Consider the following 15,275-nt stretch of genomic DNA (forward strand, 5'->3'; position numbering starts at 1 on the left):
TTGGAGCCCTGACTATACTGCATCATGACATCTTGCCAAGACCAAGTGATAAAGTTTACCACTCATGCTAAGTAACACACAGCCTCTCTGCGAGGGCTCTCTAAAGTTAAGATGGAAGGGAAGAAGCGACAAATCCTTTCTTTCATAATGTCACGTACATCCGAGTTTAAAGGGTTAGTTCCCCCCAAATGAGAATTAGCCTGTGTTTTACTCACCCTCGAATCATCCTCAGGGTATATGAATATAGGGTGAATTAACCATTTAGCGGACTATCGGAAAAGAAAAAAAGTAGGTTGGGACAGGGGCTGCGTTCCATTTAGTTTTTTATGCCCTTCAATCGCAAGCTTCCCTCCGTCTCGGTAACTCGGATGTGCGTCATTGATTATGTTGCATGAGTGCCCACTTCTGGCGGAATCCTTGCAATTGGATGAACTGGAACATCCTAAGCCAGGGTTCCTCAATAGGCGGCCTAAATGTTTGGAGAGAAAAATGTTTGGCCCGCACTCATTTCAAATAATATGGCATGAAAATTCAAATGCAGCATCAGAAAGCGACATTAACTTCCATTGTACATCGGACGCGAGCGACACAACAAAATACAATAGAACTTATTATAATCAGTGATGCTGTCTACACTGGATGCGGCACAGCGCGGTGCAACAAATCCCCAACAGAAAACTGCTGACTAGTTCAATTGATGATGTGCTGACACAAAGTTCAAATGATTTGCAATGCTTTGTCACGTCCAGTGTAGATACGATGTGACAGCAAAAACATAGCAAGTGTAAAGTAAAAGTGGACACTGAAAATAGATGATTCAGTGTGAATTGACTGAACAGTTTTGAGTGAATGATAAGTGAGTGACTGATACCATCTTTGTTATGGATGTTGGTTTGCAGTGAGTTCACAGTTTTAACGTAAGTTTGCTTTAGCCTAATTTATTTAGCCTAATTGAGATCTGAGGTAAAATATCTATTGTTGCTTTCACTTTGGCTATAAAGATCACGCAAAATAATATTCAAACTCACATTGGACAATTTTAACACTGAATAAAACACATAATCTTTACCTGAGAGGTCATATTTTGTATGTTGTTCCTGCTGTGACGTCGCAGAAAATAAATACCATTCCTAAAAAAGAATTCCGTGTCGCTTATTGTCACGTGTCGCTGTCGCGGGTGGTTAGGACAAAAACTACATGGAAAAGATACTTTTTATCGCATCGTGTCACGTTTGGTTGGGACACATGGCGGTACAGTTTGATCCCCCCAAAAAAAGTCTGTAAAAATATTAATGCTGACAGATCTAATAAATTAATCTGCAATTAGGGAAAGTGGAGAGAAGAGATCCAGTCTGGAGATGAGCAGGTACAGTTGATTTGCATTAGGGCTGTGCGATTAATCGAAATCGTGATTTGAGACGTTGCGATTTGCTAATTTGCTAAACGCCCACCATAAAAAAAAAAACAACAAAAAAAAAACCGGCAAGCAGGAGAGAGACAGAGTGGGATTATGGCGTCTACAGGGTCAGATCAATAGTTAGGCAAATTAAAACTAAAAAGAAAAAAGTTATGTAACTTAAGCTTCGAAAAGAAAGACAACGAACAAAAAAGGTAATTTGCAAGAGCTGCGTCACAATGCATATCAAGAGCATCCTTTATTGCATTTTCGCTATTCCCAAGTCAGATGACCGCACACACAGCCTATGTCTCTGAATGCTTCTCACACTCGCTCCTCTCTTCCCCACGCATTGCGAATTCCGTGTCACGGATGAGCCGTTCACACTTGCCGCACTCACGCAGTCTGTTTCGTAATGCTCGGTTATACTCGCGCGCATCCCTGCACCGCAAATCTCCACGAGCAAGAGCATTCAGCACATTTTCTACTTGTTCTTAAAATCCCAAATACAATGTAACACATAATACTTTAATAATTGACTAAAGATATACAGTCCATTTATATAAAAAAATAAATCTTTCCAGTGAAATTCAGTAATTAATTTAATTCTGTAAAAGTAGTTATACCATTATAATCTTGTCTGGTGAAAAAAACAAACAAAAAAAATATATAGAACCCCTCCCAAAACACAATTGAAAATTGAATGGATTTCAGGGTTATAATGGGAATTGTATTGGTTTTAATGTAAACTATAATGGTGTCTATTTGATGGATTCTATTGGTGGGATGTAATATGGCAGATAGAAACCAATAGAACAACAGTAATTCCTATTGGAATAATGCCAAAAACAAAAAGGAATTTTGTAATGGTTTAATGGAAACTGTAAGAATTTCTGCTTTTTTTCCAGCAGGGTAATGATGCTCATACTGTGCATATTGACAATATTGAGCTGAAGCTTGACTTTGCAAATTTAAAATCGCAAATCAATTCGCAATCGCAATATCTGTCAAAAAAACATCGCAATTAGATATTTTCCCCATATCGAACAGCCCTAATTTGCATGACAGACATGGAGGTCCAGATTTTTTTTTTGTGTTCATTTGCTTTTAATATTCAACAGGCAGAGTTCTTCTGTATCTAAATGCAAAAATGTTTATAATTGTTTGAATAAAACAGACTAATGGGGGAAAAATCTGAATATTTATCCTTGTGACCATAATTAGATTTTTAACAAAATCAACAATAGGCTTAATATAATAATTATAATAATAATAAAATATGTGTGTGTGTGTGTATATATATATATATAATATATATATATATATATATATATATATATATATTATATATATATATATATATATATATATAGTACAGACCAAAAGTTTGGAAACATTACTATTTTTAATGTTTTTGAAAGAAGTTTTCTTCTGCTCATCAAGCCTGCATTTATTTGATCAAAAGAACAGTAAAACAGTAACATTGTGAAATATTATTACAACTTAAAATAATAGTTTTCTATTTGAATAGACTTTAAAAAAAATAATTTATTCCTGTGATGCAAAGCTGAATTGTCAGCATCATTACTCCAACCTTCAATGTCACATGTAACATCCAGTCTATCACATGATCATTTAGAAATCCATTCTAATATTCTGATTTTATTATGAGTGTTTGGAAACAGTTATACTGTCTAATATATTTGATGAATAAAAGGTTAAAAAGAACTGCATTTATTCAAAATAAAAAAGAAAAATTCTAATAATATATATTTTAATAATATATTTTCTTTACTATCACTTTTTATCAATTTAACACATCCTTGCTGAATAAAAGTATTGATTTTATTTAAAAAAAGAAAGAAAAAAAAATTACTGACCCCAAATTACTGACCAGTAGTGTATATTGTTATTATAAAATATTTATATTTTAAAAAACATAGCTTCTTTTTTTTTTTTTTATTTTTTTTTTTTTTTAAAAACTTTTTATTCATCAAAGTATCCTAAAAAAAGTATCACATGTTCTGAAAAAATATTAAGCAGCAGAACTGTTTCCAACTTTGATAATGAATCATCATATTAGAATGATTTCTAAAGGATCATGTGATAATGATCCTAAAAATTTCAGCTTTGCATCACAGAAATAAATGATAATTTAAAGTATAATAAATTTAAAAACAATTTTTTTAAATTGTAATAATATATGGGTACATATTAAATTTTTTTTCTGTATTTTTGATCAAATAAATGCAGGCTTGATGAGCAGAAGAAACTTATTTCAAAAAACGTTTAAAAATAGTAATGTTTCCAAACTTTTTGGTCTGTACTGTATATATATATGTATATGTATGTATATGTATATGTATGTATATATATATTATATATATATATATATATATATATATATATATATTATATATATTTTTTTGATCAAATAAATGCATTTGTGTATTTCATAGTTTGGCTGGTCCTGCGACTTATAGTCAGGTGCGACTTATTTAACAAAATTAATTTGACATGAACCAAGAGAAATGAACCGAGAGAAAACATTACCGTCTACAGCTGCGAGAAGGCGCTCTATGCTGCTCAGTGCTCCTGTAGCATACCCCTGCAAACATTATCTGAAAACAACTGAAAACTGTTAACTGAAATATTAACTTAAAGACAACTGAGAAAGACTGAATTCAAACAAAATTCCCCCCAAAAGAAAATCCCATTCTGCAGATTACAAACTGCAGGTAGTAAAATATGCAGCCGAGCTGATAGGTTACAGGAGCACTGAGCAGCATAGAGTGCCCTCTCACGGCTGTAGACGGTAATGTTTTCTCTTGGTTCTAAATAATTGCAACTTATGTTTTTTTTCCTCGTCGTGACGTATTTTTGGACTGATGCGACTTATACTCAGGTGCGACTTATAGTCCGAAAAATACGGTATATATATATATATATATATATTTGGATATACATATATATATATACACATATATATACATATATATATATATATACATATATATATACATGCCCTTGATCACTTAGAATCCACTGTAGAGTTGTTTAATTGTTTACACTTTTTCCCTTACGAATACATTAAACGTGATCTGTGATGACATCACAGTCGTGTTGCATTGTGGTCTGTGGAGTGGCCTGAAGTGTGCATATGAAGCAGACACGCTCCCTCTGTCAAAATCAAGGGGTCAAGGGTCTGTTCACTTCCCTTGGTAGTGTGTGTTTGGTACTTTTAGGGATGGGTGATATATCGCATGTGATTGTCACGCACATTTCGTCAGTAAAGCCGGTTCACCGATTACCGCTAAATCACCATCACCTGCTTTAAAATTGAGATGCATTTAATATACAGAGCTGTAGATCACTGACAAGCTTCGCAATATCGCGTTCATTATCGCAGATGAATCGCCTTCGATAATGAACGCGATATTGCGTAGCTTGTCAGTGAACTATGGCTCTGTCTATTAAATGGCGCTCCATTTGAAAGCAGGTGATGGTGATTTAGCGGTAATCAGGGAACCGGCTTTACTGACCAAATGCGCGTGACAATCGCATGTGATATATCGCCCAGCCCTAGGTACTTTGTGTTTATTTGTTCAATTGAAAGAAAGTAAATAATCTGGTACCAAAGTTCTGGTGCTTTTAACGTCACAAGTACTCAGTATGCCTCTTAAAATGCATAAAAAAAGCAGTCAGTTTTAAAACACAGACTTTTATTCAGTAATAATAATCATAATAATAATCTGTGCTGGTGTGTGTTTGTGCAGAGATGAAAGTTATGAAGGTGTACATTGAATTTTCATTGGACCAGCCAAAGGGGGGTTTGCATTTTGTAGTACCTGATGTGGACGGAAGTATGGCAGAAAGAGCAGCTCATGTTTTCTCCTTTGGCAACCAGAATTCCACACGGTAAGCTGCATACATTCACATGCATGAAATGGAAGATGATTGAGACAGTGGTTATGGTTAAAATTTAAGCTGCTATCACAAAAATTACTGAATTAATGTGATTCTGGATAATTATTACAGATTACAATCCTGTTTCAGCAATATTTATCAATTCATTATTTTTTTATTAATAATTGTTTATTCATATTAATTCATCTGTCTGTATGAGTATAATACCGATTGATTGTTATTATTTCCAATTCTGATTATTATTGTTTCCAAATCTTCTCCACTAGTTTCTGGTTTCCATGTGTAGACTCATACTCTGAGCTGTGCACATGGAAGCTGGAGTTCACAGTGGATGCCTCCATGGTGGCAGTGTCCTGTGGGGATCTAGTGGAAACAGTCTATACCCACGACATGCGCAAGAAAACCTTTCACTACATGCTGCCCATTCCCACTGCAGCCCCTAACATTTCCTTGGCTGTGGGGCCCTTCGAGATTCTTGTGGACCCCTACATGCATGAGGTGAGAGAAAATGTAATATACTGTAATTTTGAGTTTTAAATCTATAGTTTAGTAGTTTGGAGATGCTCATACATTGAAAAATTTGACTGTAGCAGTGTACATAGCGTGGGTCATTAAAAAATATTAAAAGGTACTGTAAATTTATATATTTGTTGAATTTATTTTTTTTTTTTTTTTTTGTCTGGACATTTCCTTCCTTAGGTCTAGGGTTACACTAGTATATGGTCATGCAGCTTGTGCTTTATAAGTACTAATAAACAACCATTATGGTAGTAATATGCATGCTAATAAGCAATTGCTAAGTAGTGAATAGTGTTCCCTAATCTAAAGTGTTACCAGGGTTCTGGAGTGCGACCTATTTTCTCAATGGTGCGACTTAAAATAATCAGAGGTCGCACCGGTTCGACCAGCTGTTCGAGGGAAAAAAAAAGTCTCCGCGACTCTGAAAGTTCAACAACAGACACTAGAGCCCTGCATTTCAGCCTGAGCCAGACGGACCCCGACTTTTTTTACGCCCCTCGAGCCGGGCTTCGGGATAATTTTCACGTCATAGTTTAGACATGGGCCAGGCCTCCCACCTGTCTTAGACTTCTCCGTACTTTTATATTATAGACATCCATCAATTAGTGATGAAAAAAAAATTGCCGCTGTTGGAAACTCAGAAGCGAAGACCAGGAGATTCTTAGGTAATCTTCAGCAGAATTCTTTGAGAACGCACTGGATGGCGCTGCAGTCATCAAAAGTCTCACCAAAGCAGTGATACTTTGAAGTTTATATACATTTCAAGGGGGAGGGATACATAGAGGTGAAGACAATTTAAACAAAGCAAGCAAATGGAATCAGGAAAATGACAGACACTGGCATTTTCCCAGCCTTGATCTCATCAGCATACCAGTGTATTTTAAATAGAGGTGCCTGACAGTATCACCCATACCTTCACATTATCATAGAAACAAAGGCACAGCTGTGCCTTGATCTTAAGAAGCCAGATGGTCAGGAAGAGCAAACAAAAGGTCAATGTCTCAGAAACCTGGCCTGCTTGACTTGATCATCTCAGAATGTCATCTTAACCTCGAAATGTAGAACCCAATCTACATACTATAATATTGGAAACTAGATTTAACATAGTACAAATTTGTAATCCCACACCACGCTGGTGGAAACAACACAAGACCGTGCTACCGCGACTGTCAAGAGCGGCTCGACGGTGTTTAGTGTCCCGCAGCAGCAGCGCAGCTGAACAGTTCACCGTTCAAATACACGTAATAGGCTCAAGCTTGCCGCAAAGCACCGGCAAAAGTAATTACCATAAATGATATCTGAATTATTTACTAATAAACTAGTGTTTTCTGAGTCTGTGTTGCAAGGATGAAGTTGCTGATCCTGACTCAAAATCTCATTAGATGCGCCTTTAGAGAGAAGTGCATCTTTACAGATTATGAATATAATGAAAGAGTTTTTGTTTTTGATTTGTTTTATTTCATTAAGTAATCATTTAAAGCTTTCTATAGATATATTTATCATGTCTGTCAGGCATGTTTCCACTGAGTTTCGGTTAATTTTTGTACTTCTGTTAAAGACGAGACGCAGAAAGCGCATTGTGTTTGTTTTCTTTATTTTATAAAAGCACAACGTTTTGTTGATATTGTGAGTGCATACAAATAAAAGACCCTTTGCAGTTACGAATGATGTATTACTCTTACCTTTATGTGCAAGAATGACGGCGTATCCACTGAAAAAATGCAAGTGATCACGCTGGCGTCTCCATGTCCTGAAGCGTCTCCGCACAAACTATTGGATATAGCGCACATTTATCTGGGTCTAACATTTAAACATTGTTATATGCTTGAACTGTTTTATATCTATAGATTTTATTTTAGGTGAGTCGTGATGATTTGAGAAGGCTAAATTGATCAAACATAGACTCACTATCTAACGCTGGCCGCTTGATCGTTACCTAAAAAAACAAAAAACAAAACAAAAACTTATATTTAACAAACAAAAAATGCTCAAAGTTTTTCTAAATTAACTTAATAAAAAAACTAAATGAAATATAATCACTTTGCTATTACATACAAAACTGAACCATTTTAATAGCTGAGACAGTAGTATAAGCTCTTTAGGGACTGTTTAGCTGTTCAAATCAGACACTAGAGCATCCCTTCATTCAGACACAGTGGAAGATCTGATCAGAATCAGTGTAGAGGGGCCAAGTCTGAAAGATTTTTGATGCTAGAGAGAGTGTGGCCAGCTGGTTTAGCCAAGGCCAAAGATCAAGAAGGCCAAACTACAGGAGTTGGCCATCCGAGGGGCATGTGACTGCAATGGAGGATAGTCCATAAGACATTGAGCCATGAGATGTTAAGTTTGAAGCCCTTAAAACACTTAATTTAGATTTTCTTTTTATTTAATTTATCTTGAGATGTTCTAAGTTTAAATTTCAGCTCAGTGAAGCACTTTAAGCACCAACACTTTTTCAGTAAGTTACCTTCTAGAATTGTGCTTCAAATAAAGAACTTTATATTGACCATATTGTTAGTTAATTATTTACAAGTCAAATATATATATATATATATATATATATATAAGTCTATATTGCCTATATGGACAGCGATTTAAAAAAAAAAAAAAAAAAAAAAAAAAAAAAAAAGGAACTTGAAAAAAAACGGTGTGTTAAATGCAATGCGGTCGAAAATTTGGGTGCACCTAACTTTTGTGCTGGTGCACCTAAGAAAAAAATTTAGGCGCACCAGTGCAACCAGTGCAAAACGTTAGTCTAGAGCCCTGGTTACCCTTTAAAAACCAAAAAACAAATGATTTATTATAATGGTTTAATATAACACTTTGTGTTATATTACCCTTGCATTAAATTTAAGAAAGTAGTGAACTGCTGTGAGGGTGTTTCTAATAAAGGGTACTGAGGTAGTGATAGTAAATTTGACATCTGTCTGTCTTCTGACTGCCATAATCCATCTCTTTATTTGTTTTATTTTTTTGTAACCAACAAGTTTGTTAGTGTATATTTTTTTTCTTTCACTGTTGGAGTAAATGGTATATATTTCCTTTAGTCCCCCACATACCTGTATAATGTTTGCCTCTCTGTTATAGTTCTAAATGTCAAAATGTTTGTTTTGGAAGTGGAATCAAGTTTATATTTGATGTGTATACATGAATGCATTCCATTCTTTACCTGATTTACACAGTGATGTAGGTCTTGAAATTGATATTAGAAAGTATTAATCCTTTACCCAGTTGCATACTCATTGTGGACATATTATCAATTTTAACAAGTTCCCTTTTACAGTTGTCCACTTTTCAGTTTCTTTGGTTTTTTTTGTTTGTGAAATATGATTTATGGCGCTTTTCCACTGCGTGGTACGACTTGGCTCGGCCAGCTCTGTACGGTACAGTATGGCTCGGTTTGCGTTTCCACTGCAGTTTACTATCGCTTTAGAGTGGGTGGGATTATTTACATGTCGTTATAGTTGTGCCGCCTCTACTGCCATGACTCCTAAAAAAAAAAAAAAAAACTTTTCATTCCATGTCGACCCATCAAGCTCTCGCTAGATCCACTCCTCTGCTATCAATGAGAGGAACGTCTGTACTTTCGCAACAGACAACGCAACTTTATGGCTGTTAAAAAAAAGTTTGCTCGTTCAAAACCATTGTGTTCGATCATTGGCTGGCTGTGCTGATTTAAATCTAGCGGTTCGTTTGTGTCACAAGTTCAGTGACGCAGGTAGTGACGATTCTCTCTGGCCAATCCGTGATCAGCAGAGCTTACTTCACTTGGAACCTCAACCGAGGTGGTACTGAAAAAGTACCAGGTACTGTACTCAGTGGATCACCCCCCAAAAGTGAAGCGTACCATGCCGTACTATGCAGTGGAAAAGCGCCATTAGAATGCCCAGAATGTATAATGTACAGTAGGTGAGTCACACATTAGATACAGTAAGTCATTCAGATTTACTAGATTAAGAGAATTGAGAAACAAATGTATATAAATGTGTATTATATATATATATACTTTTTTCAGATCTCAATTTTAAGTTATTGCAGCTTTATTTGTTTATTATAAACTGCTATGAATCAAATATATCATGCTTTCACAGGTGACTCATTTTTGCCTGCCTCAGCTTCTGCCCTTGCTGAAGCAGACCATGTCCTACCTGCATGAGATTTTTGAGTTCTATGAGGAGATCCTCACCTGTCGCTACCCTTATTCTTGCTTCAAGACTGTCTTTGTGGATGAGGCTTATGTGCAGGTCTCATCGTATGCATCCATGAGTATTTTCAGGTATACAAGCTGTTCTTGAAAGTAAAAATAACTTCCGTTTACAACAGCATTTATTTTTCCAATATAAAAGTCTTTTTAAAGCTTTATTTTAAGATGTCCTTGTTACAGATGTTACATGTACTTACTATTATAATAACCATTAATTATCCATAATTACATGCAATTAACCCTAAGCCAGACTCTAATCCTAACTCTATCCATATACTACATGTAGTTAATAAATATTACTCAGTACTTAAATGTATAATTACACTGTATCAACAAAGTGTCAACTAAGTCTTTACTTTTGTGAAAAAAAAAGTGATGTGACATGTGGCCAAGAATGGTGATCCATACTCAGAATTAGTGCTCTGCTTTTATCCCATCCAAAGTGCACATACACCATAAACACACCCGGAGCCATTTTTTGCTGCGGCGCCCGGGGAGCTGTTGGGGGTCTGGTGCCTTGCTTAAGGACACCTCAGTCTAGTATTGAAGGTGGAAGAGAGCGCTGTACATTCACTCCCCCCCACCTATAATACCTGCCGGTACGAGACTCGAACCCGCAACCTTTTGGGTTATGAATCTGACTCTCTAAACATTAGGCCACGACTTCCCCACAAATACAAATTCTGACTCCTAAAAAAGTCTCTTGTCGCCAACTAACGGTGGAACAATGTAACTAATATCACCAGCACGAACACACACCGTTTCTTAATACTAAACACTATTGTTAAATACTACTATTATTTATATAAAATATTATTTAGTGAATAATAATATTTAATAAACAACAACAGATGTCATAAAAGGCAATGCTCTGATATACAGCATTGAATTAAAATTTTAATAACATGAGATTTTGCCCAAACTATTAGCTCTGGAACAAATAATAGATTGAGACCAAAGACTGCCTGTTAGATTTACCAAAAATTAATTATATCTCATGTTTAACAAAGGGATGCAATGATACCATTTTTCAGAACCGATCTGATATGGATAATTTATTATAAGGATTTTGAGCTTTACTTACTTTATTAAAAACACTGCTATTATTTTGAACACAACTGTATATATACAGAATTTTATCATGATCTTGTGTTTGTGGTGTTCTTCTCAGTACCAACCTCCTGCACAGTGGCATGATCATAGATCAGACTCCCGTGACCAGGCGCTGTCTGGCTCAAGCTCTGGCCCAGCAGTTTTTTGGATGCTTCATCTCTAGGATGTCCTGGTAAGTAGGAACGGTAAAGCCTTATAGTGTAATGTTTGTTGCCAGCCACAAAAGTGTATATTGCAGCATTTTTGTTATATGCAATATAATATTTTTCATACATAAATGGTTTCAGGCAGGTACTTTAGGTTTGCAAGAAATCCAGTATTTATTTGTTGAACTAGTAATGCCTAGAGCAGAGGTCCTTTCTACCTACGGCACTAAATCAGTTAGCTGGATTTAATTGTTGACTATTTCACTTGATCTTGGATTGGTTGGTTCTTCAAAGCTCATCCCAGATTTGCTGCCATGGCAACAAGTCCGTAAAATTAAACCTGCTCGGGAGCAGGCTTATTTCATGTAAACAGGTGCAGGTCCCAGTGTGTTAAAGGGAGCTTGGGGGGGGGGGACTGAGGTTCAGCGTTCAGTGGTGCATGGGGAAAAAGAGGGGAGGGGGGCAAGGTCGGGAGGGAGTTCAGCTTCCTGACAGCCTGATGAATGAAGCTGTCCTTCAGTCTGCTGGTCCTTGCCTGGAGACTCCCTAGTCTCCTCCCTGATAGCAGCAGACTGAAGAAGCTGTGTGACAGGTTGGTGGGATCACCTGCGATGCAGAGGGATTTACGGGTGAGACGGGTTCCATAAATGTCCTGGAGGGAGGGGAGGGAGACACCAACGATCTTCTCAGCTGCTCTCGCTATGCGTTGAAGAATCTTCCGGCAGGATGCGATGCAGGCACCATACCACACAGTGATGCTGCTAGTCAGGATGCTCTTGATGGTGCCTTTGTAGAGTGTGCACATGATGGGGGCCGGGGCACTGGCTCTTCTCAGTTTGCGGAGGAAGTAGAGACGCTGCTGTGATTTCTTGGCCAGTGCTGCGGTGTTGTAGGTCCAGGAGAGGTACTCTGAGATGTGCACACCCAGGAACTTGGTGCTGCTCACTCTCTCCACAGTTGCACCGTTGATAATCAGAGGAACATACTGAGTGTGTGTACTCCCTTGAATCAGCATCAACCTCCTTTGTCTTCTCCATGTTCAGAGAGAGATTGTTGTCACTGCACAACCCGGCCAGGCAGCTCACCTCGCTCCTGTAGTTTGTCTCATCTCTGTTGCTAATGATACCTACCACAGTCATGTCATCCGCAAACTTAATAAAGAGGTTGGAGTTATGTGACGATGTGCAGCCGTGGGTCATCAGAGTGAAGTGGATGGGGCTCAGCACACATTCTTGGGGGGCCCCGGTGTTCAGTGTGATGGTGGTGGATTTGCCGACCTGTATGGCCTGAAGTCTAACAGAAAGTCTAACAGCCAGTTGCACAGCGAAGTGTTGAGCCCCAGCTGGACCAATTTGTAAGCTCCTTTCTGGGTGGTGTAAACAAAATCCAAATGTTTTTACCTCTTGTTGGAAAGTTAATGTGTTGGTGTATTTTTGGGAACACACTCTTTAAGTCTGCGTGGTTGAAATCCCCAGCCCAGATGAGAAAAGCATCAGGGTGGGCTGTCTGCTGCTCACTGATGTGCTGGTACAGTTCATTCAGTGCCTCACTCCTGTTGTTGATGTTGGAGCAGGGAGGAATGTAAACAGCAACGAGCAGTATGGCTGTATATTTCCTCGGTAGATAAAACGGCAGGCACTTAATAATCATAAACTCCACCAGGGGTGAGCAGTGTTTGCAGACCACAACAGCATCACGGCACCACACATCATTGATGTAAACACAAAGCCAGCCGCCGCGTGACGAGGACTCTGTCCGTTCGGTAGCATGTCGGCTGGTCGAGCTGGATGGCGCAGTCTGGAACGCTGTTGCTGAGCCATGTTTCCGTGAACACAAAAACACAACAGTCTCTTACAGTCCTCTGAGTTGAGCGTAGTAATCAGATTTAGTCTAGTTTATTCTCCAAAGAATATACTTTAGCCAGTATGATGGTGGGGATAGCTGGCTTGTGTGGGTTAGCCATTAGCCTAGCCTGGATACCTCCGCGCTTACACCCCTTTTGCTTCCTCTCACGCCACTTGTGGCGCTTTTGCCCAAGATCATTCAGAGCTGCACAGACATTCATGCATTCGGGTCATTTTGTGCAAATAGCCTAGAAGTCGTAATATTAACGTTATGTTGTGTAACTAACGAAACATATGCTATATGAGATAAATGAGTTAAATCCTGTTGATTAAAAACCTGCTATCAAATACTTCTTACTTGTCATCTTCAGCACATGCAGCTCAAAACAAAAATGCATAATATTAATAACTACTGTCATTTAGGCCTACATAACGTTATAATGAGAGCACTATTATACAAAATTTGTGAATTCTTAGGGTTTCACTGATGTTTAATGTTAACTACCTTTTAAAGTCCCCATGAAATTAAAATTAAAGTTTTTTTGGGTGTTAGTATCAGTATGTTAGTCTTAAGGTTATCTATAAGCCAGTGTGTTCCTAAACAGTGACAAAATTTGGATTTAGAAGATATTAGCATTCAAAGCTTATTACGCACAGGAGTGTTGTGCGTAATACTTGTTTATAGATACCGTGTCTGTGCCGCAACAGAACGCGACAAAGCGACTGTAGAAAATCATTTGAACTTTGTTAGCACGTCATAAACAGATCGAGGCATCAGTTTATTGCATCCAATGTAGACAACATCACTGATTATAATGGGTTCTATTGTACGAGCAGCACGGCGCGACAAAATACTATAGAATTCTATTGTATTTTGTTGTGTGATGTGATGTGACCGATGTGTTTAGCATGAGTTCTGGGCTGCAGCTCCACTGGTATAAACACCAGCATTGACTGAGCGGCCGCGATTAGGTCCGGTGGCCATAACACGGGCTTTAATGTGCAGCAGACGTATACCGTGATGCGCAGATCAGCTCTAGTCTTTTTTTTTGGTTATTATGTGGTTATGAATGAAATTTGATTTTATATTATCTTTATGTAGTGATGAGAATTAGAATAATTGTAATGTGACGATCAAATATAAGTTCGGGTGGATAATTATAAGCAGTGGACTTGGGTGAAGTTTGAGCTCATTCGAGCATCTCTACACTACACTGAGCTGGGTCGCCAGTAGCAAACAGCGTGGAGCGTGGTCTGCTGGAAAAACTAATTACACCATTCAGAACAAAAAATTCATATAGGCGGCATATTTGCCGGTACCGATATAACGGCAACAGGCTCATCGGCCGAAAATATTAGCTAAGCACTATATCAGTCGAGCTCTTTTATATTATATTATATTATATTATATTATATTATATTATATTATATTATATTATATTATGTATATTTGTGTATATTTTGTATCTTGAATTGCAGGTCTGATGAGTGGGTTTTGAAGGGAATTTCTGGATACATTTATGGCCTCTACTTGAAGAAAACCTTTGGAGTCAATGAGTATCGTCACTGGATTAAGGAGGTATCGAGTAAAGTGATTGACAAATAAGAGCCAATGGTTCTGTCAAACGGCCATGTGCATATGTTTATATGCTCAAACATTAACTTTTTAAATGCTGAACTGTTTGTCTCTTTTAACCAACAGGAACTGGACAAGATTGTGGAGTATGAGCTAAAGATGGGTGGAGTCCTGCTACATCCCACCTTCTCTGGAGGAAAAGAAAAAGACAAGTAATCCTCATCTCTATCACTGCTTATGGTTTATACACACTCATCCAAACTTGTACAAAAGATGATGTTTTTGAGGAAGATAATGTCTGTTTTCCTTTCAGTCCAACGCCCCACCTGCACTTTTCCATCAGACACCCCCACACATTGTCCTGGGAATATTACAAGATGTTCCAGTGCAAAGCCCACCTGGTCATGAGGCTCATTGAAAACAGAATTAGCATGGAGTTCATGTTACAGGTATATGAACTATTACAGTCCTCATGAAAGGAAGTGGTATATTTCATGAGTTTTTGAGGTGATCTGTGTACTGGTGCAGGTTCCTCTCAAAACCTCATTTA

The 15,275-nt window shown here is 37.6% G+C and overlaps 2 protein-coding genes across 3 annotated transcripts in view; one reads left to right on the forward strand and one right to left on the reverse strand.

Annotated features, from left to right (window-relative positions):
- Positions 1-15,275, reverse strand: part of LOC109053914 (disintegrin and metalloproteinase domain-containing protein 9) — a 1,168,157-nt gene that overhangs the window by 59,689 nt on the left and 1,093,193 nt on the right. The window lies entirely within an intron of this gene.
- The window catches only part of taf2 (TAF2 RNA polymerase II, TATA box binding protein (TBP)-associated factor), a 114,643-nt gene that overhangs the window by 3,823 nt on the left and 95,545 nt on the right, over positions 1-15,275 (forward strand). The window contains 7 exon segments of the mRNA XM_042730124.1: positions 5,173-5,314; positions 5,590-5,821; positions 9,934-10,118; positions 11,218-11,331; positions 14,629-14,728; positions 14,852-14,937; positions 15,039-15,174. Of these exon segments, the coding sequence (XP_042586058.1) occupies positions 5,173-5,314; positions 5,590-5,821; positions 9,934-10,118; positions 11,218-11,331; positions 14,629-14,728; positions 14,852-14,937; positions 15,039-15,174 (995 nt within the window).

The sequence above is a fragment of the Cyprinus carpio genome, chromosome B8 (assembly GCF_018340385.1).
Source record: "Cyprinus carpio isolate SPL01 chromosome B8, ASM1834038v1, whole genome shotgun sequence".
Lineage (NCBI taxonomy): Eukaryota > Metazoa > Chordata > Actinopteri > Cypriniformes > Cyprinidae > Cyprinus > Cyprinus carpio.